Source organism: Dermacentor andersoni, chromosome 8, assembly GCF_023375885.2.
Source record: "Dermacentor andersoni chromosome 8, qqDerAnde1_hic_scaffold, whole genome shotgun sequence".
NCBI classification, from domain to species: domain Eukaryota; kingdom Metazoa; phylum Arthropoda; class Arachnida; order Ixodida; family Ixodidae; genus Dermacentor; species Dermacentor andersoni.
In genome coordinates, this window is record NC_092821.1 from 79,917,748 (window position 1) to 79,938,873 (window position 21,126).

The 21,126-nt window shown below is 46.0% G+C and overlaps 1 protein-coding gene across 1 annotated transcript in view; it reads right to left on the reverse strand.

The window, feature by feature from the left end:
- Positions 1–21,126, reverse strand: part of LOC129386766 (2-Hydroxyacid oxidase 1-like) — a 64,052-nt gene that overhangs the window by 18,124 nt on the left and 24,802 nt on the right. The window contains exons 2-3 of the mRNA XM_055074970.1: positions 18,155–18,246; positions 6,803–6,961 (exon numbers count right to left, since the gene is read on the reverse strand). Of these exons, the coding sequence (XP_054930945.1) occupies positions 6,803–6,961; positions 18,155–18,246 (251 nt within the window). The remainder of the gene's footprint in view (positions 1–6,802; positions 6,962–18,154; positions 18,247–21,126) is intronic.

The window sequence follows — 21,126 nt, forward strand, 5'->3', positions numbered from 1 at the left end:
GCGACCGATTTCCTTCTTCTCCAGAAAATTGAGTCCATCCGAACGACGGTACAGCACCTTTGCTAGGGAGCCCCTGGCCATACACGCTGCTGTACGACATTTCCGCCATTACGTAGAAAGGCGAGAATTCTTTGTAATCACGGATCACAAGCCGCTGACCTATGCATTACGCGCGATCAACTCAGATACGGGTGCACACGTAGCACGAGAGCTCCACCAAATGTCATACATCGCAGAATTCACGACGGATATACGCCATGTCAGCGGGACGGACAATGCAGCGGCAGATGCTATAGTGAACGCCATCAGCCTAAGGAGCGGCATTGACTTCACCGCACTAACGACGGCTTAACGCAGCTACAGGGAGTTGAAACACCTTCTGAAGTCCACAACCAGCGCCTTGAAGCTGCAATGGGTGGATGGACCGACAGGATCTGTATGCTGTGACATGTCCACAGGTAGGGCCAGGCTGTTCGTGCCCCTCTATCTTTGCCGCAAAATTTATGAATTGTTGCACGGTCCCTCGCATCCGGGGATTCAAGCCACTAAAAGGCTGGGCACAGTTAGGTTCGTGTGGCACGGTATAAACCGGATACGGGAGTGCCTATCATGTCAGCGCTCCAAAGTGCAGCGCCGTACTGTGACCCCCTTAGGATCCTTCCCCGAGCCGGACACTCATTTTTCCCATGTGCATTTGGATCTTGTCGGGCCATTGCCTTATTGCCAAGGGCAAAACTACTTACTAACTTGCGTCGACCACTTTACGATGTGGCCGGAGGCCATCCCAATCCCTGATATGATTGCTATGACCATTGCCTTATTGCCAAGGGCAAAACTTACTAACTTGCGCCGACCACTTTACGCGGTGGCCGGAGGCCATCCCAATCCCTCATATGACTGCTGATGCTGTGGCCCGCGCTTTCAACTACCATTGGGTAGCGCGATACGGAGTTCCATCAACAGTGACAACGGATCGCGGAACGCAATACGAATCTGCCCAATTCGGGAACGTCAAGCGGCTTCTAGGAATCATGCACATCAGAACAACGGCCTACCATTCCATCAGCAACAGCATGGTGTAAAGGTTCCATCGCCAGCTGAAGACTAGCCTGACGGCAACTTCAAGTGACAGTTGGGTAGAGGCGCTACCCCTGGTTTTCTTGGGAATTAGGATGGCTCTGGAAGCGGACATTGGCTGCTGCTCGGCTGAACTCCTATACGGCACGACACTTCGCCTTCCGGGGGAGTTTGTTGCGGACAGTAAAAAATCAAACGCCCCGGTCAACAATGATTACACCCTGCGACTGCGGGACATTATGAGCAAAGTACGCGCTGTGCCTCCACGTCTGCCGGCACCACAGTTTGTGTACGTGCACAGTGATCTCTCCTCCAGCTCCCACGTGTTTGTAAGGCACGACGCCGTACAGCGTCCACTCCAGCCCCCGTTTGATGGGCCGTTCAAGGTGGTGAAACGAGGAGAAAAATACATCACGATCGACCGAGGTGGCCGTCACGACGTGGTTTTGCTTGACCGTGTAAACGCAGCGCACGTAGACAGCAACAGTGAATGAAATGCGTGCATCATCTCGAGTTCCACAGCCGCAATGACTACCAGCACACCAGACTGAACCGGCCCAACCAGTCGTCGAAAGGTGCACACGGAGTGGATGGCGCACAAGACTTCCGTCGGCTATAAACTTAAGAACCGCAGCTGATTGCGGACCCATTCACTAGGGGAGAAGTATTGTAGTGCCGCGAAACGGCGCTTCCGTGCGCAATGCCAAGAGCGCATGCGCGATGAACCACGTGACTTTTAACGCGACAGCGTTAAGGAGCTCGTGTCGCAGAAAAGCCGGTGTCGTCGGCGTCAGCGGCGTTGGCCGTGAGCGATAAATCCCGGAAGGCACTTCATAAATAAAAAACAGCTTGCAAGATGGGCTGGTGGGAATCGAACCAGGGTCTCCGGAGTGTGAGAAGGAGACGCTACCACACAGCCACGAGTTCGTTCGTTCGAAGCGGGACAAAATCGCCTCTAGTGAATGCGGCATTGTCTTTGAAACGTGCCGAAGAAAGTTATACTGCGATGTATATTGGTAATTATGACCATGTAAATTACAGAAGTCACAGTTTCACGAGTAGCGAAGAACCTTTCCGCAACATTTCTTCTGCTCTCTGCGCACACGCAGAGCCATCTTGCGGCTAGCACAGAAGACCCCTCCTCGCAATGTACGGCGCTACCCCGACACGTGGCGCGCCAATCGCCCCATGATCGCGTCCGCCTTCATGGCGCGTCGCGGCCCGGCTGTCCGTGCCGATCGCGACGCTTGGCTCGCGTAGATCGTTTGAGTAGGCGGTGCGAACGGGGTGCGATAACGCTATCGCGTTCCACTCTTGAAGGCGAAGCTTAAGCCTCCTCCAATTCTTATTCATGAGCTTCGGAGAGAATAAAAGTCGAGCTGTTGTTTGGGACGCGTGGTTGCTTGTACTCGATTAGCTCAGCCTAGCAGCGCGTTCCAAGAGGCCTATCTTAAGAGGTGCGCCTTGCTGCCGAGTTGAAACGAGGACGAGCGTACGAGCGTCGGTATAGATCAGGTGCTACAAGTTGCTGGTAGTCCGGTGTGTTGACTCGGCAACGCGACTGCAGCCTCACGTTACCTACTTCATACCGTACAACGGTTTGGATGAGGGAAAGTGTCGTTTTGGAATTAGCGGGGGCACGCACTTGCAGCGGAACCACTGAGGCATCTTCAGTCACCCGTCGGACGATATGCAATATATTCTTTGGTGCAAAAGGAACGGGTGGTAGGCGGATGTCCTCCCATGTAGATGTCGAAGGCGGGTTAGGGAGGCATGAAAACTGGTTTCCAATACGACGACATTTCGCTTCTTCAAAGCGCCAGCATTCATTCATGACGTCCTGAACTCTGGACGAGTCTTTGAAAACGAGACAGATAAACGCGTCGTCTGCTATACCCTTAAGGATTCGGGCGACCTTTACATATTCCAGCATATTTCCATCGATTTTGCGACAGAGCGCTATAAGGTCTTCGATATATGTCAGATACGACTCAGTGCAGGTCTGAAGCCAGATTGCAAGTGTTTTCTGACAGTCACGAAGGCGTACGGTCGGCTTGCCAAAGAAATTCCTGTGGTTTTGGTAAAACACATCCTAAGCCGTGATTTTTCTTTGTAGTTTGTACACCAAACTTCTGCCGATCGCGCAAGGTAAAATACTATATTGGCTAGCATGAGTTCATGGTCCTAGTTGTTGCGTCCGCTTACCCGTTCGTACATTTGCAGCCAGTCTCCGACATAATTGTCGTCACCGGAAAATGCATCTTCGTTACGCGGTTGTATGAGCCCAACAGGGCGGTTGGTGCTAGTCGGTTCCGGCACAGTCGGTGAAGTGCCTCAAGTACTGTCACAATCGTTTTGAGAAGGCATCGCAGATGGAGCCGGGGAGCGTCCGCTGCGTAGATACGCATTCAGTGTTCAAGACCTTGCACCCTCCACGAAAATTTTGCGGGGACGGAACGTACCCTAAGCCGGTCATCATGAATAAGATTAGTCCGGATTGCGGGGTTTCAGTCTATTGTAGTAAGTGTGGAGGTTTTCTCGATTTAGAACACATGCTTTGGCGCTGCTTGGCGTCGGCCGGTGATGGTTCTCCAGGTGAACAGTGGTGGCAGCGGATGCTGCACAGTGAAGTGCTCGCGGACCAACTCAGGGTTGTCCAGAGGGCCCGTGTGATGGCAGAGGGGCTTGGCCTCTCTGTACCGACGTGGGAGCGGCCCGCATCAGTCCCAGAGTGATTCCTCAGGACCTAAATAAAGTTCTTCATACCATACCATACGGAAAGTCGCGTAATATGTTTACAGATTACATACAAATAGAAGCTTTGGATGTCACTCAAGATATCCACCACAGCACGCCAACATCACCGAGCGTCGTCGTCTTCTTTCTCTTCATCTTCATCGCTGACAACGCCTTGTAGCAATATGGACCAATGCACAGTATGACGTAGTGCGGTGTGTTGTGTCGTGTGGTGGGGTGGGGATGTTCCGTTGCGAACGTGCACTACAGACATTTTAAGATTATGGCAAGTGTCATCTCCAACCAATCTGCTTTGCCGTTTGACATTTCATGCCTACAGCTACTCACTATTACGGCAGAGACAGTATTTTTATTTATAAAACAAAGCCACAGTGGCAATCTTGTGCAGTTGGCTTTAAGACTGTTTCACGTGGCTTGACTGATACGAAGCAAATTTGTGTTTTGCGTCTGTCGCACCGTAATTTTCTTTGAAATATTTCGCATTCTTTGTCGTGGGCGCGACCTTCGACGTCGGAGCGGCGCCGAAACTAACCGGGATATCTCTAAATAGTCCTGCATGTAGCGTTAATTAGGGTCAGAATCAGTAAATGAAATAAATTGTGTTACTTATTACAAAACAGAATGGGAAGCCTTACATGCTCTCTGGGTCACTGGGTCTCCAGAGACTGCTGGGTCTCCAGCTGCAAAGAATCCTTTACAACACCTTCAAAACTGTGGTCAGTAGCCATGTACTATTTCCAACGCGTGTCCTCTTGTCCAGCAAAAAATCACACCAATCGCTATGGCTCCGCGACAAGGCGACTTATTTCACACAACCCATTCGCAAGGCTCTGCGATGGTCCGGTGGGTTGCGGAGATAAGAAATCCGCTTTGTCGCCTATCTGCACTTATGCAAGAGCCTTACCTGAAGATTGTTTTGCGCGTTAGTTGCTGAACAACACGTAGCTCTTGCACTTATACGTGCTGTCGACCAAGGGCCTTGGGGAGTCTTCAGGATTACGTGATCTCATCGGTCGTGCTGCTGCACCGCTTTTCTCTGTTGTCTGGACCGACGGTTATGCGGTGTACTCGTCGCCAAAGTCCACTGCCTCTCTGTTGTTGAGACGCACTGCTTAGTCTTGGCGGCTTCCAACAGCTTCGTATGCATGTACTCTCACAGTGCATGGGATCTGCATGATTTTGGAGGAAATGGTCGGAGGATAATGTGGCATCCACGAAGTAAACAAGGAGAGAAATAAACATAGGGGCACAGCCGCTTTTCGCCACCTCAGTCTCACAAGGCTGAAGTGATCTGTCATGCTGTGCCTGCAAATTGGCTTCTCCTGGATAACGTCACGGATGCAAAAGAAGGACCTGGCTTCGTCTCCACTTTCTACCGCGTACATACCACTCGGCTTCGGCGCTGCCTTCAGTATGGTACGGTATGGTATGATTAACTTTATTAATGTCGTGAAGATCAAACCTTAGGTTGACGCAGGTGGCTGCCACGTCGGGACAGTAAGGTTTAACCTTACCGCAGTATCATGGGCCTTCAGGACGGCTTCTATCTGATCGAAAAGAACGCCACTGCGTAGGACTCGCCGCCACCAGTCTCTCTCCTTGTCACAGTCTGCCTTCAATAAGTAGAAGTTTTCTCTATCAACATTGTTTCGACGGCTGGGACTCAGTATCTTCTGCTCCCGCACTGGCACCGCGCCTTCCACTTCAAGCACCTTCTTAGATTATTTGAGTACATATGACTAGTGCACCACTTACCTGCAATTGCCAGCTAGGTGTGCGGTGACCTGGACAACCTTTTCTATCTTATTCGCTCTTTATGTCTCACTGCCTTACTCCGAGATGCTGAAACGTAGGCCCTAATGGGCAGTAGAAAATCAACCTCTTCCTCTCCTCAATAGCAGTTTCACTGCCGTCAGGCTTTTGTCATACATGGAGGTACTTTGGTCCTCGCGCTATCGTCGAAAAGCTGGCGAGTTTCTCTCGTTGTCAAAACATTTTAGTAATGCTGCTAACGAAGTTGAACCGCCGTCGTAATTCGCACGTTGTCATGCCGCCTAACAAACATGACAGAAGTTTATGCTGGCATCATCAGACCACGTTATCAAACAACACTAGAATACTACAGCTGTACTGGAAGTGTACGCGTTTCATTTATAAAAGTCGACCGATCTATATCTCTTACTTGTTGAAGGAATATCAGTGGGAATGTCATCTCTAAAATCATTTCAAGGCCTGCGCAGTCGTCTTAGAATTCAACATGCTTATGGGAACAGGATACCGGCGTAATTTCTTCAGTCATGTTGGGAAAACATCCACAGCTATCTCTCAAAGTAAACGTATTGTATTCTAAACTTTACAGTATGCCAGAGCATCCTTCAGGCTTTCCCCTGCTGACGTAAAACACCGGGCAAGTTATTCGTGGTGAACCCTGGCTTGAGAAAGATGTCCCTTTCTGAGTGGGACTATGGCGCGGAAATCAGCGCAGTATTGGCTTCCCTCGATATGCATTGTGAGTACGGTGCTGCCGATAAAGCACACTTCGCGGTCTGGTGCTTCATTACGAATTAAACAGAAGTGCTTATTCCGCTTTCTTCGCCACTCTTTGAACAATTCCACGTATACCACCAGCATGGTGGCGATTATGATGCAAACAGTTTTTAACACATGTACATCTTTCTACGCCATCTATATCTCTTTTTACCTCTGCACTGGATCCTTAATCCATTTATTTATTCTATTTTCATTTAGCAGACATTAATTTAAGCTTCTACTAAACTACCACAAAAATCTGGAGGACTAACGTATCTGGTGGGATTAAACGCTGGCAGGAAGAGTCAGCGTGTTACACACATTTGTGATAGCGTCAAGACGTACCGCGACAGTCTCTCTCGCACAGGCTTAGATGGTCTGATACAGGTGCTAGCACAGTGGGTTCGACAACTTGAGAACAAGAACCGAGAATGCATACTCTGTAAGCGAGTCCCCAGAATATGGGTCTGCCAATGAAAACAGCGCGTGCACCGATGCTCAACGCCTTCACAGCGTCGGCTCCTGAACGCACTCCACCGTCCATGTAGACTTCCATACGGTCTCCCACCGCAGCAACCACCTCTGGCAAGGCGTCGATCTGTAAGTAAAATTGGCGCGTGCGAGATTAGTCGGCACGTAATCAATATGAACTCATAGTATGTTACTGAACTCGAACTAGTTACAATAACTTCGTCCAATAAGATTATTTCTGACACTGTATCCACCAATTAGGTAACTGCCACAAGTAATTCCAATACTCCAAGAATACGGCGTCCATCTCGACACAGTGAGCTGCGGAATGCGTAGCTCGGCCACTCGATCAATCATTCGCTGCATGAGCACAAGAATATGAACTGGAAACGACGCTGACGCTTTACCTGGCAAGTCCCAAAAGCCCGTAACTTTCGGTTTAAATTACTCGCTGAGGCGGCTATTACTTCTAGGTGACATCAAGTTGCCTCATTTACGTATTTGCATAATTATGCAAATTAATTTTTAATTGTTTACTTAATGGCACATATTTCAAACTACGAATTGTCGCTAGTGAATACGCAAGCCAAATTGACCTACCACAAATTCTAAATATGGCACACGTTTCAATATAAGCGCTGTCAAACATGAGCTAAAAGTGCACTCTTGTTCCACTTATATTTTTTATAAGAAAGCGCTGTTATCTGCAATAACGCACAAAAGTAAGAGGAATACCAATTCGTCTCGTCTGACACTTTGAAAATTATTATCTCCTAAATGTTTGGTACTCGAATTGTTTCCAAATGGGTGCACTTTGCGAAGCCTCCACCTGGTATTTATAAAGTTAAATGAGCCCTAAGCAAGCAAAACATGGCATATTTAAAATATTATTCAATTAGTTATTTAGATTTCTCCTCGGACATATTTATTCTTTTTTGTTTGTTTTTCTTCCAGCTATTTATTATTGCACATGGCCTACAAGCTCTGCAGAAATGACCAATAAATGTACGAATGCCCGTCTTTTAGTAGCTACCCTTACTGATCACCTTCGTGTACTTCGACAAATGAATTCATTGAAATACCTCGTTAATTTTTGTAGAAGAACTGCTTTACTCTGAACAAGTTTCTGGTGTGTTCCGCGCTTTCCTCTGTATAGTGTGTGGTGAATTTGCGTAGGTTTCTCGCTTTCCTGTTGAATGCGTCGGGTTCACAATTATAACCCCAACTTATCACGAAGCTTGCTAGACGCGCAAATATTCATTTACCTCTGATGAAGCACCAGCTTTGTAGTGTGGTTTAGAGCTAGAAGCATAATTTGGTGCGGCAATATGTAGGAGATGAGCAGTATATCACTACTTGTAAAACGGGTTAAGTTCAATGCTACTGGCAAAGTTTCAACAGCGCGTTATCTCACGTAAAACGTAGCAGTTTCAAGTTTTTCTTGCCGAATGAAGAACCTGTTGTTTTCATTACTTCTGTTGTTTCGTGAGGTCGTAGAAAACAACATCGGCATAAATAAAAACATTTAAAAATATAGGAAGAAGACGGATACTTTGCTTTTATCAAACAATGAAGTGTTGAATTTGGGCCTTGTGCGCGGAGCAGGAAATATTTAGGAGTGGTAACTCCGCTCTTTGCGGCGACCAGAAAAGGTGACAAGCCCGCGGAGTCACTATCATGTTAACGGCATATAGCGGCCGAGAAAGAAATTACTGCCGTTTCGGTTGTCAAGGCAACCGGTCGCGTGTGTTACTGGAGTTCGGCCCGCCCGCCTGGCAAAAGTTCTACTGAGTACACTCACGCACGCTTTTTTAGCGCTGGTAGCCTGGACAGTGATTGATCGTACGCTTCAACCATTGGAGCAGAGTAAAAAATTAAAAAGGCATTCCTCTTGATGACCGCTATAATACCGTGACCTGTACTTCCGGTTGTACGCGGCCCTACAGGCTGACACCCAAGCGATGATTGATTGGATGGGCGTAAGGGCGGCTGGAATTCGTCGAGGGCAATCTAGCCTTCAATTACTTCGAGTATGTGACCAAGGTGATTTTCCTCAAGCTCACGAGCCTGAGACGCTGCGTCAACACCATTTTCATTCACCTCCGTTGATGTTCCTGGCTTGTCGTATACAGTCATTCTTAATCTTTTGCCGGTAGCATGATTGACATTTGATGACCCTTCACGGGAAGTCCGCTTCTTTTTTGGGGATGTAAAAGATGCTGGAGACGGAAGAAAGATGCAGGGAACAGTCTGTGGACGCAATCAAGGCGTTTTTTTTTTCTGGTGTTCTAGGATTACCTTGCCTCTAAACTCACCGTAATATTTATGCCGTCTCATCATGTTGGTCGTGAAGTGCTTCTCGCAGACGTAATCTGTCGATATGAACTGACGGTCGTCCCTAGGTATCGCCGCAGTTCATGCTTGCGGATGTTCAGGATCATTTGGGGCCTTGAAGATGCTCACTTTTTACCTGCAACACTTGTACCCGCTTTTGTAGTTTTCAACAAAACAGCTGCGTCCCATCTTGGGCTAGCAAAATCCGAAGTAGTGCATTTACGCGTAACAGCACTGTTAGTATTACGGCGCTCTAACAGACACTGATCAGAACGGTTATTGTTTCACTTAAGGGGCCCCTGACCAAGTCATAGCAAATTTCGGTTATACGGTGAAAGTTGTTATGTGTCTGAGTTGTTATGCGCTCTGCTACAATAAATTTTCAAATCGGCTGTATAATAGCTGGGATATATTTCAGTGATGCGAACACATTAATTCAGGAGGCGAGCGCCACTATGAAGAAAGACATTTTCTCCTCTTGCCCGTCCACCTTCTGCAAGCGAAATTCCTTCTTTGCCTTCTTCCATACTGGAGTTCGAGGATGGTGTGATGCATAGATCACGGGTCCCGCCTTGGTTTTTCTGTTAGGAGCGTGAACTATAACTCATCACGTTTCTCGCTTTCTTGGGGTCTGCTACCACCTCCCTTCACCGTGAAAATTTCAGTCCGAGGAATTCAACATGGTGGCCCCCATAGTAAATCAATATAGCAACCCAACTGGGGATTGATTGGTGACGTCACTGATATATATTCCAGATGGCTGCCAATTGATGACGTCACCAATAAATACAAGATGGCAGCCCCCATAGTCACTCAATAGCAACCCAATTGGTAATTGGTGAAGTCACGTGGCTGTGACGTCATAACCCAAAATGGTGGCCATAATTTGGTGCCAATGTTGACGCCGTAATCCGATATGGCGAATAGAAGTGAATCCGTGTGATTATGACGTCATAATCAAAGATAGCAGCATAGTTTCGAAATTTGAAATGGAATATGGCGGCCAAATTCCTGTGCATACGATGACGTAACAATCTAATATGGCAGATAGCGGTGGAAGCACATGATTATGACACCATAGGTCGAAATAGCGCCATAGTTTCGGTTTCCCAAATTTAAGATGACGGTTTTCGGGGTGTCATCATAGCCGAGATGGCGGCCACTAAAATTAGCCGTGCCCCTTACCCTCCCCCTCCCCTCAACATAGATCCTATAACGGGGCAGTAAAACAGCCCCGTTACGGGATCGTTATACATATATGCATTCGTTCCGCTATATATACACCGACAACGAGGGGTACTCATCCGGGAACAGTTGTGTACCCAATTTGGTATGTAAAAAAACCCCTATGGGTTGTGGCATATAAATAAAGCCACGATTAAATAATAGAGAAACATTGTGCACATTCCACTGACGGCGTCGCGCGCGAGCTGTTGCGATTCGTTTCGCACAGCACGTAACTTTGTGTACTGCGGTGCTTGAACAATGAGGCCGACACAAGCCGATCACAGCATGATCGCGCTCTGGAACACGGTAGGAAATGGCATAGTTTCGGTGTCAGCGCGCGCAACTGCATGACGTGGGAAGAAGCGGACGAAACGGAAGTACATCTCTCTTGCTGCGGTGCGAAGTAAAACAAAAACACGCAGACATTCAGTATGTGTATTTTATTATTTCTCTAAATATTAATTCCCCTGTTGAACGAACAGGTTATACAAATAACAGATGTCGTCTTGAATAATTCTCGAAGTTAAGTGTCACGGCGTCATACCACAAAGGTAGGCGTACGTAAGCGCTCTAGCATGTATACATCACCCGAAGGCCTGGAGTGCGGCGCCCGCGAGAAGAACGGCAAATTGCGTTCCGTTTGAAATTTCAGCTCTTTTCTCGGCGACTAGTGATGTAATACTTAGCAGATACGACCGTTAGCTCGCATTGTACGCACTGCGCTTGTCAGCTGAATATGGCCTGACCTCCTGAAGGGCCCTTAAGGGTGCACAAATACAACGTTACGGCGTGCTCGCTGGAGTGAACGTGCATGTCGTCTGCTTGTCGTCTGCTTTGGGCGGAACACGCGCGCCGCTTAAGAGAGCGCCCCAAGCTACCCGACTAGGCGTGTGCATTTTTTTCCCGCTGCGCTTCGCATAAGCGCCACTAGGCGCCGCCATTGCATGCGCCTCCTTCGGAGCACATTTTTGTGACGTTATCTGGTCACCCGCGCGCGCCCGCGCTAACGGGAGTTTCACCTCCTAAATATGCTTCCTCCGTGGCAATTTGCTGTAAACTACGCCATAAATACACCTTAAAGAGACCTTCCTTATGACCTTATGCTTCTCGACTTCAAATTGCTACAAGTTTTTTTTTCATTCATTGGAACGCAGTAGTGGTAAGCGAAAACCAGGCTTAGAATGGCTGTTCATTGGAGTGTGCGAAGCTCATATACGTATGATGTTGCACATCTAGAAAAAGATTATATTTTGGCAGCACTTAAGTGGGGTGGGGTAAAAATGAGAAACTGTTTAGGAAGTTTCTCGCATGCGCAAGAGTTTAAAGCACTTAGACACGCTTTAATATCGCCACAGGTACATAACCATTCGGGAGCCTTCTTACTCGTTTGTGCTGACATCTCAAGACTGGAAAGTCACTGAGTTACTTTAGGCGATTCTGAATGGACGCAAGTGCAGTTGAATGACAGTAAGTGTACGGGACATAAGTTAGTGCCCCTGAGTGCCAGCTGAATATAGGGACCTATTAGTTATTAGCGGCAAATTTGAAGAAATGACTGTGAAATGAAGCGTAAGCTCGACCGTAGTGAGTTGATTTAGCAGAAACCCTGTATTTGTAAAATATGTTTGTGCATTGCCTGAACTAAACGCGTTTTTCTCACTTTTGTTGCCGAGAGCATTACGTCTGTTGCTTTTTTATTGTCGTGCCTTGAATACTTTCTTTACTGTGCATATGAGCTAATGGTGCCCACATTAAGGAGGCGCAATTTGTCGTTAATGCTAGTGAAATTTAAAATAAAGCTAGGTAATTTCTTAAGTCGGACGCCTTTATGAATTATAGCCCTTAAAGTGTGTGATATGAAATGTTCTGATTTCTGTCGTAAATTATATACACCCAAATTTACCACGTTGAGACGTGGTAAATTTGGGTGTATATAGGGTGTAAACGTGATCTTAGAAGGGGGAAGAAAGCTACGAAAACATGCTCCCTAGTAAGTGTAAATACAAGCGACCTATTCAGTTTTGGCGAAAGTGTAATGAAAGAAAACAAGAAAGCCGAAATTTAAACATGAAAAGAATGTCTGCACATAGATGCGATGCAGCGCGCTACAGAAACAGCCCGCAGAACAAGTGCGGTATAGTCCGGTAAAGGTGAGGTATAGACCACACCACACGAACCACACGTAGAGCAGTAACCCTACGTCATCGAAAATTAGATGCTCTACAGTCTAATGTGGCTGACGCTATAATAGAACGTGTCCTATCGCACCCCGGAGCGGCTGGAACAGGCTGCATGGCGCGCTAGCTTATCTGACCAGATGCATGCTGTTCGGATTCACTGAAGCCAGCATGTTGCGTTTGTGCCTTCGTCAAAGAAGCGCTCGCTCACCGCGAACATGTCCGCTAGCGCAGAGACAACAACTGATCACCGCGCTGCTGTTGGTCACGTTTAAAGCGCAGGGTAGCATTTTAGCGATCTTAGCACCTCCGGCATGACGTATCCCACTTCACCGGCCTCTGCCTGACACGCTGGAAGCCCAGGACTCGTCGTCTGGTCAGACAACAGCCACCATCTGTAGTAAACGATGCGCATGGGGCTCGGCCCAGCCGGGCTAGATAGACTTGGTGATAAGTATGGTGCTTAGTGTATGCAAACTCGCGGCCAGACAGTCCAGACTGCGGCTCGGATAAAGCTTCCCATACTTCGCACTGGCAGCATTGAATCCCTGCGTGGCTTGCCGCGGCATCTACACCATAGCCACCGCCTCGCATTCTGCTTCGTGACAAATGCAATATGCGGTTCCGGCTCGTTTCTGGCGCTGTGTCAGAAAGCATTTCCTCCATCTATGTTGAAGCGTCCGATGTAGAGACGCACGAAATATCTTGAAGATATTTTCCCTATTGGAAATCATCGCTCGAGAATGTCGGCCTTGAGTACAATTTACCTTTGAACGTTATCCTAGGTTTTCGTGCGCCATTGTGGCGTAAAATGCCTATATTCACCCCGGGAAAGCGTTTTCAAACCACATCTTGACAGGTAAATGACTGTGCTGTTGAGATGTAGCTTGTGCAGCTGCGTCAGCTGTAGTGCACATGCTCTGTGCGCGTCGGTTGGTCCGCGTCGCACTTCCCCGTTTTGCCGTGGTGCCCGCTTTCGCCCTGAAGCTGGGACAGGAAAGATGTGTTCGGCCTTCCTCTACTCAGCGTTGCGTACTGCACATCATTGCTCGTGTTCAAGTAAGTATTCAAGCACGCGAGGGCCACGCAACGCGTCGGCTTCCTTGCAACAGCTCAAATCACGAACGCAACAGGGAGAACGCACGCCGAGAGAGACGCCGGTCATATGGCAAATGATGAGCGAGCAATATGCCTGGCTGCCTAGGCGCAACATGGTGCAACTAAGAGATCAGCAGTCGCGTACAATACTTCAATATTCGCCATGTCCCCATCGCTACCGCTTTGCCGCCAGGTGCACGTGTCGTCGGTATAGGCGCTACGTAATAGCTGCTAATAACAAAACCACACACTTCCTAGCCCTGCAGCTTCGCCAGGAAAATTTTGAGAGTATACGCTAGGTATGTATATTCAATATAGCCGAAGTGAATCTTCGTTGCAGTCGGTCTTGAAGTGTTCTTACATATTTCGTGCAAGATAAGCTTTATAATGCTCTTGGATTACTATCGACTACAACACGGCTCTAAGGCGAGCCGCCAAGGCGAGCCAATTTCTGGCAGTTTCAGAGCAATTTCTTTTTTACTTCCAAGTACGACGATCACCTAGAAGTCCTGGAGTCATCAGGGCAAGAAATCTTGGACATATTTGACGGCTATCTGGTTTGCTTTTGGCAACAAAGCAGTTATCCCAAAATAAAATAGATATTTTAAAACGCTTGTTTTACTTTTTGGCAATGTATACATAAAAAAAAAATCACTTAGATCTTTCTGCGTTCACCTAAACATTGAGACATGTATACAAAGTGTGTTCCGCAGGACAAAGGATTTTTTATGCTGCTTGGCTTCCAGAAGAGTTTTTTATTTCAAAAACGCGCATTTGATACAGACTTTCATTTTTCATTTTTCCACGCTAGTGATGAATATATACATTTCATTAGAGCTACGAAGACATAGCTGCCTAAATTCCCACGTAAAAACTTATCTAAACGGCACTTTATTGGAACAATTGGTAAAACAATACTTTGTAGTAAATATTAAGACATGTGTAATTCAAGTAGTACCTTAACGCGATAAACACTGCAGTGACAAGAAATGTGGACAAGGACAAGCACTTTCGTGTCTCAAACGTATTTATCGCGCTAAGATACGTGTGTGTTCTGTTCCTCTTATTGGTACCTGCTTGCTATTTGACATAAATTTCATTTACAAACGAAAGTTATCTTAATGAACAAGGAGGAGGCGAACTGAGAGGCCCGATTTTTGTTGGGCATAATAACTGCATGATATTCATGCAAATTCGTGCACTATTGTTGGATGGATGAAAAAATTTAGAGATAAGTCAAGGGAGGATAAACGGGGATTAAGAGCGGGTAGAGAGAAAGGTAGCGGGTGGGTACGTACTGTCTCACATTTTAAAAGCTGTGGGCACGAACACTGCTTATCTGTTTTGTATTTCCTGTTGCAGGGTCTATTTTACGTTCTAATTTCAGACCGTGGTATATTAGCCCTATAATCTCTTAAAAAGCTGCAGTGAAACTATGCTGGGCACCATGTAATGTATTTCTATTGTACATAAATCACTCTCCTTATTCAAAAAATATGTTATGTGTCTGTGTCCGCAGACAACGAACATGATGTGCATGAATGCACAGAATGCTTTTACATCACGTGCGCACATGCAGTGGACATTTCGCTAAAACTCACTGCAAGTGGCAGGAGAAAGTGTCGGTTTTTACTCGCTGCGTATATAGGTCGCAGTAAGTGCCACAACATATTTTTTTAACCAGGCCTCGATTTCTTTTCTCCCTTCCTTCGCTGCACCTCGTCGCCACCACACCTATGGCAGCTCTAACTAGTCGCCACGTCATATGCGCCTAGCAAGGGAAGATGTGAAAACAAACTAGGTTTTGCAAAGCAGTGAAGCTTCCAATATTTGCGCTGCACCTCCGCTAGGCTCTCGAAAGGTTGTGCTGGGATGATTAGCGTATGAAAATAAACACTGATCCACTAACTGCTAGAACGAAGCGCCATTAAACACCTTTCGAGAACATTTTTCTTCTCAAGTACCCGTACTCACAAAAGTTCCACATTTCAGTGTTAAAGGCAGGCAATCCCTGATGCTACCAGCGGAATATATTAGAAATATTTGTCGGTTCGACAAACTTGGAAGTGCCGTAAGTATGCTCTGTGGTTATACGACGTTTAGGTATAGCGGAGTCGTATTTCCATTGACGTCGAGGCACGCCTACATTGCAGCATATGCATTTACCGAAAACTGCAGGTGTGCATGTTGGCGGCGAATCATATTGAACTGAACTTTTTCTAAGCAGTTCTGTCTCTGACAAAGCCAAGTTCCCGGTTAAGCAGTGACTGCAGAGTGCATCCAGTGCATAGCGAAAAAAGAGCCCCATCTGAAGAATGATCTCTCTGTTAAGAAAGACTTGCTGTTCGATGCTGAACATTCTAAAATTGTAAAGTGTAGCTTCACTTGGTCTCAGGTCTGCTATGGGTCTGCGCTGATGAAATCGTGTCCACATAGGATGTAATAAAGATTTAGCAATGGAGGAGAGCCAGCTTTTGGCTGCCGGCTTCCCATCTTCGATCGGGACTGCCGTTCCCAAGACATTACTTCACAAGTTTAAAAGTGGAACAGGTGCGGAGGCGGCTGCTATGCAGACCTCAAGGATCAGGCCTGAAATTGTTCCCTATATCCACAAACTCTCGCATAGACTAAAAAATGTCGTGTGCAAACACGGCGTGCTGCTGCTTTTTTTCAGCGAACGAAAAGCTCCGTGAATCTGTGCGCTCCCATGCGCAATGCTAGGAAGCTTCACAAAAAAAACATGAGATAACCTTCGTGAAAGGTTCCACTGTAGCTGTTTATTCACTGTAAGAACTAGGGAGGGTATCCCAGGAGTGAAGCGGTCGATTTACTCTTCAAAGCGTTGTTTTTCTCTCGCAAAATGTCGAGTGGAGTGGAGTGAACTCCACTCCACTCGTCACTCACTCTACTCCACTAGTCTTCATTCCTCCATCTGAGTTGTTACGGGGTAAAAGAAGGCACTCATGAAGTACACTATACAGTGCTTCTCCCAGTAAACCACATACGTTACCTCAACATTTAATCAGATTGTATGTGTGACACGAAGTATGTAGTACTTTCTGGAAGGCATGCGGGCAGTAGCCATTACGCGGGAACCATCGACGAGTCGTGTGTAAAATTGACGCCCCTGACTCGTAGGTCAGATTTTCGACGATCGCCGATTTTGCTCGCTGCTGTCATTGCGGTTTATTACTTGTTATTCAAACCAGCAGTTCGCCCAATACAGGGTTACGTTTGTAATTCACACTTTGGTATTGTGTCATTCTTTATCGTCATTTCAACGTGGTAATACTACTTTCGCAACAGACTGTGTGTGTCAGATGCAATTCCCCCAAGAAAGAGGAGACATATATTGCGCACATATATGTGTACATGGGAACACACAAGGAATTTCAATGTACTCATTCTTCTAGGCTTCCTACATGACGAAAATGTCATATGGGATTAGCCAAAGTTTTAAAGTCAATTGTTACAGAAAACAGGCAATACAGATCGAAGAGTGTTAACAGGAGACATAATATGTTTCCATTTAAAATTGCAACAAATTAGAAAAACAATTCAGGTACAACGAAATTAGAAAAAAAAGGTCAATGGGAGGACAAATATTTACGTGTGGATTGAATAAATGCCCAGATGTAAAGTTGTTCAGACATCAGATATTTCTAAAGTCAAAGCAACGTACTCTAGACGCTTTATGTCTGTCTCGCAAAAGAATACCAGCATGTAACATCTAGCAGTAGTCGCTCTAGGGCAATAGGACCTAATATGTGCCGTGCAAAAATGTGCATGGCTTACGAGGCTGTCTTCGTGCCTCTTCTTTTGAAACGAAAGCTTTACTTGACGCGAACTTGCGATTTCGGCGTGGCGGTGCTTCGAAGAGGCACATGACGTCACAAGGTGCGCCTCGCCGAGGATATTTCTCTGTCTATGTTGCTCCCTAGTCATTACTGCGCATGCGCTACTAGTAGCACCGAGCCACAGGTACGCCGCCACCGCCGTTTGGTATGACGTCACATCGCGTTCCTCGTCGTTGCGCTCGCCTCCGCTCGCATCGCAAGCTGCGTCGCAAGACTGATAACATGTCAGATGATTTAAAAGGAGAGCTAGCGTGCACCGCAACCACAGTTGAGGCGGTAGTGTGGACGGCGACAATTCTGATAAGCAGGAGGAAGCCTGGAATCGACATCGGAACGAGATGAAGAGGAAACGAATCGCCCAGGAAACAGACGGACAGCGCGCCGAACGACTGGCTAAACGCCACAACGTAGCTAGACAACCAGACTAACCTGGACTTGCAGTCAAGATTAACCAAGGCTAGCCATGCTATGCCTTAGCTTTCGCTACGTATATCCTGGCATAGCCGAGCTAAGCCACTGCCAATTTTTGAAATTTACCTGGTGATGCTTAGGAAGCAAGCAACTTATCAAATAAGTATCCGTGAGTTAACAGATGCGGCAAGAAATAAAGCTCGTCCAGATGCTCACCGGTGCAGGGTCGCCGTCAAGCACCCGTCCTCCGTGGTTTGAGACCATAACAGCCGATGCACCGTTCTTGTAAGCTCTCAGTGCCATTTCAGCTGCAACAACGCAAACAATTTTCTTCTGCAATGGCGCTGCGCGAAAGGACAAACCGCAATGCACAAAAAGAGCGAAGTAGATTTCGTTTTCTTACCAAACAAACAGCGCCGCGATGATTGTAAATGCTTCAAATTGCTGTCTAAACTTTCTTTGCGGGCTCAATTTCTGTCTGCAGCAGCGGTATTTCAACACAGGCACCACATAAAACTCACGCCGCATGAATTTGATCTACTAATAAACACCATGGAACCGAACAGTGTGGCGCTCTCTTGTACGGTCGATCGTTAGTTGTTTGCAGAGATCAAGCCTCAATGACATCCAGTTCAGGAAAGAGGTTACAGCCATGCTTCCCCAACTTAATTTTTTATAATCTCCCAAAATTTAAAAGCAGCAAAATAAGCGAAGTCCTGCGTCACCCGAGAACGTTGTTTCTTGGATTTATTGAAATCAAAACAATATATCCTAACGAAACCGGCCAGATACTGAAAACCCTATTTAGGGGAAACAAATAACATTTTCAGTTCTACTATCCGTTAACGGCTGTTTTTATTGCTACATTTGCGCGGTAGATGTTTTTGTTTAAGATATATGCTTCCCAGCAAAGAAAAAGAAATGCGAGCGCCAAAGAACGTTCATTGTCCATCCTATTACTTTTATCGTAGCGAACGTACCTAAGAACAAAAACTACAGTTATTTTTTTTCTTTCACACACAATGCCGAAAAAAAAAAACTGGAGGTAAGCGGAATAGCTAAAAAAACTGAGAACATGCCTCACTTGTGTGCAGTTGGATTTGGATCTCGGCGTGTTCACCATAACATAACTGTCTACTTTTGCCAAGAACAAATCGCAGTCCATATATGAATCTTGAGAACAGCCTCCCCCCCTCCCCACACTTCCTCATAGATTCCTATTGAAACAGGTATTTGATGCTTGTAAACGTTGAATATTTTGTGTTTACTCTTGGCACGCGCGTGTATAATTGGACAATATGAATGCAGGTGCAACGCCCTCGCACTGCTATAAATATCAGGGATGTAACAGCAATGGTGCACCGCAGCGTAAACAACCCTGCCCCAAACGGAACGGCAGGTCGTCAAGCAAACGACGCGGAAGAGAGCGAAAGGACCCAAAGGAAAGGTATGGAGGTCAATCAGACAAACGCCCAGTGTGCTGCCTTACAATGCAGGTAATGTAAAAAGGGAGTGAAAATTAAGAGAAAGAGCATCAAAGAACGATCATTCATTCATTCATTCATTCATTTATTGATACTGTCAGCCTTTCTCAGGCTGTTACAGGAGTGGAAAATCTAATAAATTCACATTCTAAACAAGGTACATTTGACAACTACGATATCGGCACAAAAGACAAAGGAAAAATCAAACAGTAGATAAGAAAACGCATGCAAGTGCTGAGGCACAACTATTACACTGGTGTACTACGGTCCAGGTAAAATTTCAGGCATTCTAGAAAGGCACCGAGGGAGTTAATATTTACAATGGAATCAGGCAGCATGTTCCATTCGTTAATAACGAATGGAACATGTACCTAAAACAATCGTTATAAGAACGCGGCACAGAAATGTACATGGAATGGCGATGTATTGATGTCTCATTAGGGTGTATTGTAAAATATGTTGATGTGTTGGTATTCAAGTGGCCATGAATTAAAAGGCAAAAAAACTTCAGCCTATCTACCTTAGTGCTGTTTTCTAAACTGTTAAGGTTTGCTAATTTACATAATTCGGTTGGTGAATCAGTTCGGCGATATTTATTGAAAATAAAACGGGAAGCACGTTTCTGAACTTTCTCAATTTTTAATTTGTTAGACGCAGTGTAAGGATCCCAAACAATTTTGCCATATTCAATTACAGGTTTTACAAGGGTGTTATAAGTGAGTGTTTTACCATCGGGAGTTGCATTACGGATTTTGCGTCTTAGTGCCCAAATTGCTTTGCGTGCCTTGGAGCATAGATTATCTAAGTGAGTGTTCCAGTATAGGTCAGTAGTGAAGGTTAAGCAGAGATAGTTATGCTGATGGACTCTATTAACTAGTTTACCTGCAATGGAGTAAGGGTATATCATTATATTTTTTCTTTCTAGTAACAGACATAATTACGGATTTGTCAGAGTTATGCACCATCTGCCACTTAGCGCACCAATCTTCTATTGCATGCAGATTAGCGTTCAGTTCTTTTTGATCAGTTGGGGTCCTAATTGTTTTGTATACGACACAGTCATCAGCGAAAAGTCTGATTGGGACCGTGATAGCTTTTGGGAGGTCATTTATGAAAACCAAAAATAAAAGGGGGCCCAAGACACTACCCTGTGGAACACCTGAAACCACAGGGGAAGAAGACGATTGAAAACCTTCGAGGTGTACAAACTGTTCACGGGAGGCGAGGTGGGAAGAAAACCAGTGTCTTATTTTTGAGTTCCTGAATATAGCATTAATCTTTAGCAGCAACTTTGGATGGGATACCTTATCGAATGCGTTTGAAAAGTCCAAGAATATTATGTCAGTTTGGCCACGGCTGTTTATTCCCTCGGAAAGATCGTGAGCGGTTTCTATGAGCTGGGTAATTGTAGAAAGGCCTTTTCGGAACCCATGTTGAGAAGGATGAAGTATGTTATAATTTTCAAGATATTCCATAAGGTGTTTAAATACAATATGCTCAAGCAACTTAGAACATGTACAAAGGAAAAAAATTGGCCGGTAATTACTGACAACCGATGAATAACCACTCTTATGGACCGGAATAACTTTGGCATATTTCCAAGCGGACGGGAAAGAACTCGAGGTAATGGATATTTGAAAAATTTTTGTGATGTATTTGGCAAACCACTTTGCATATCTAAGCAGGAATTTATTGGGGATTCCA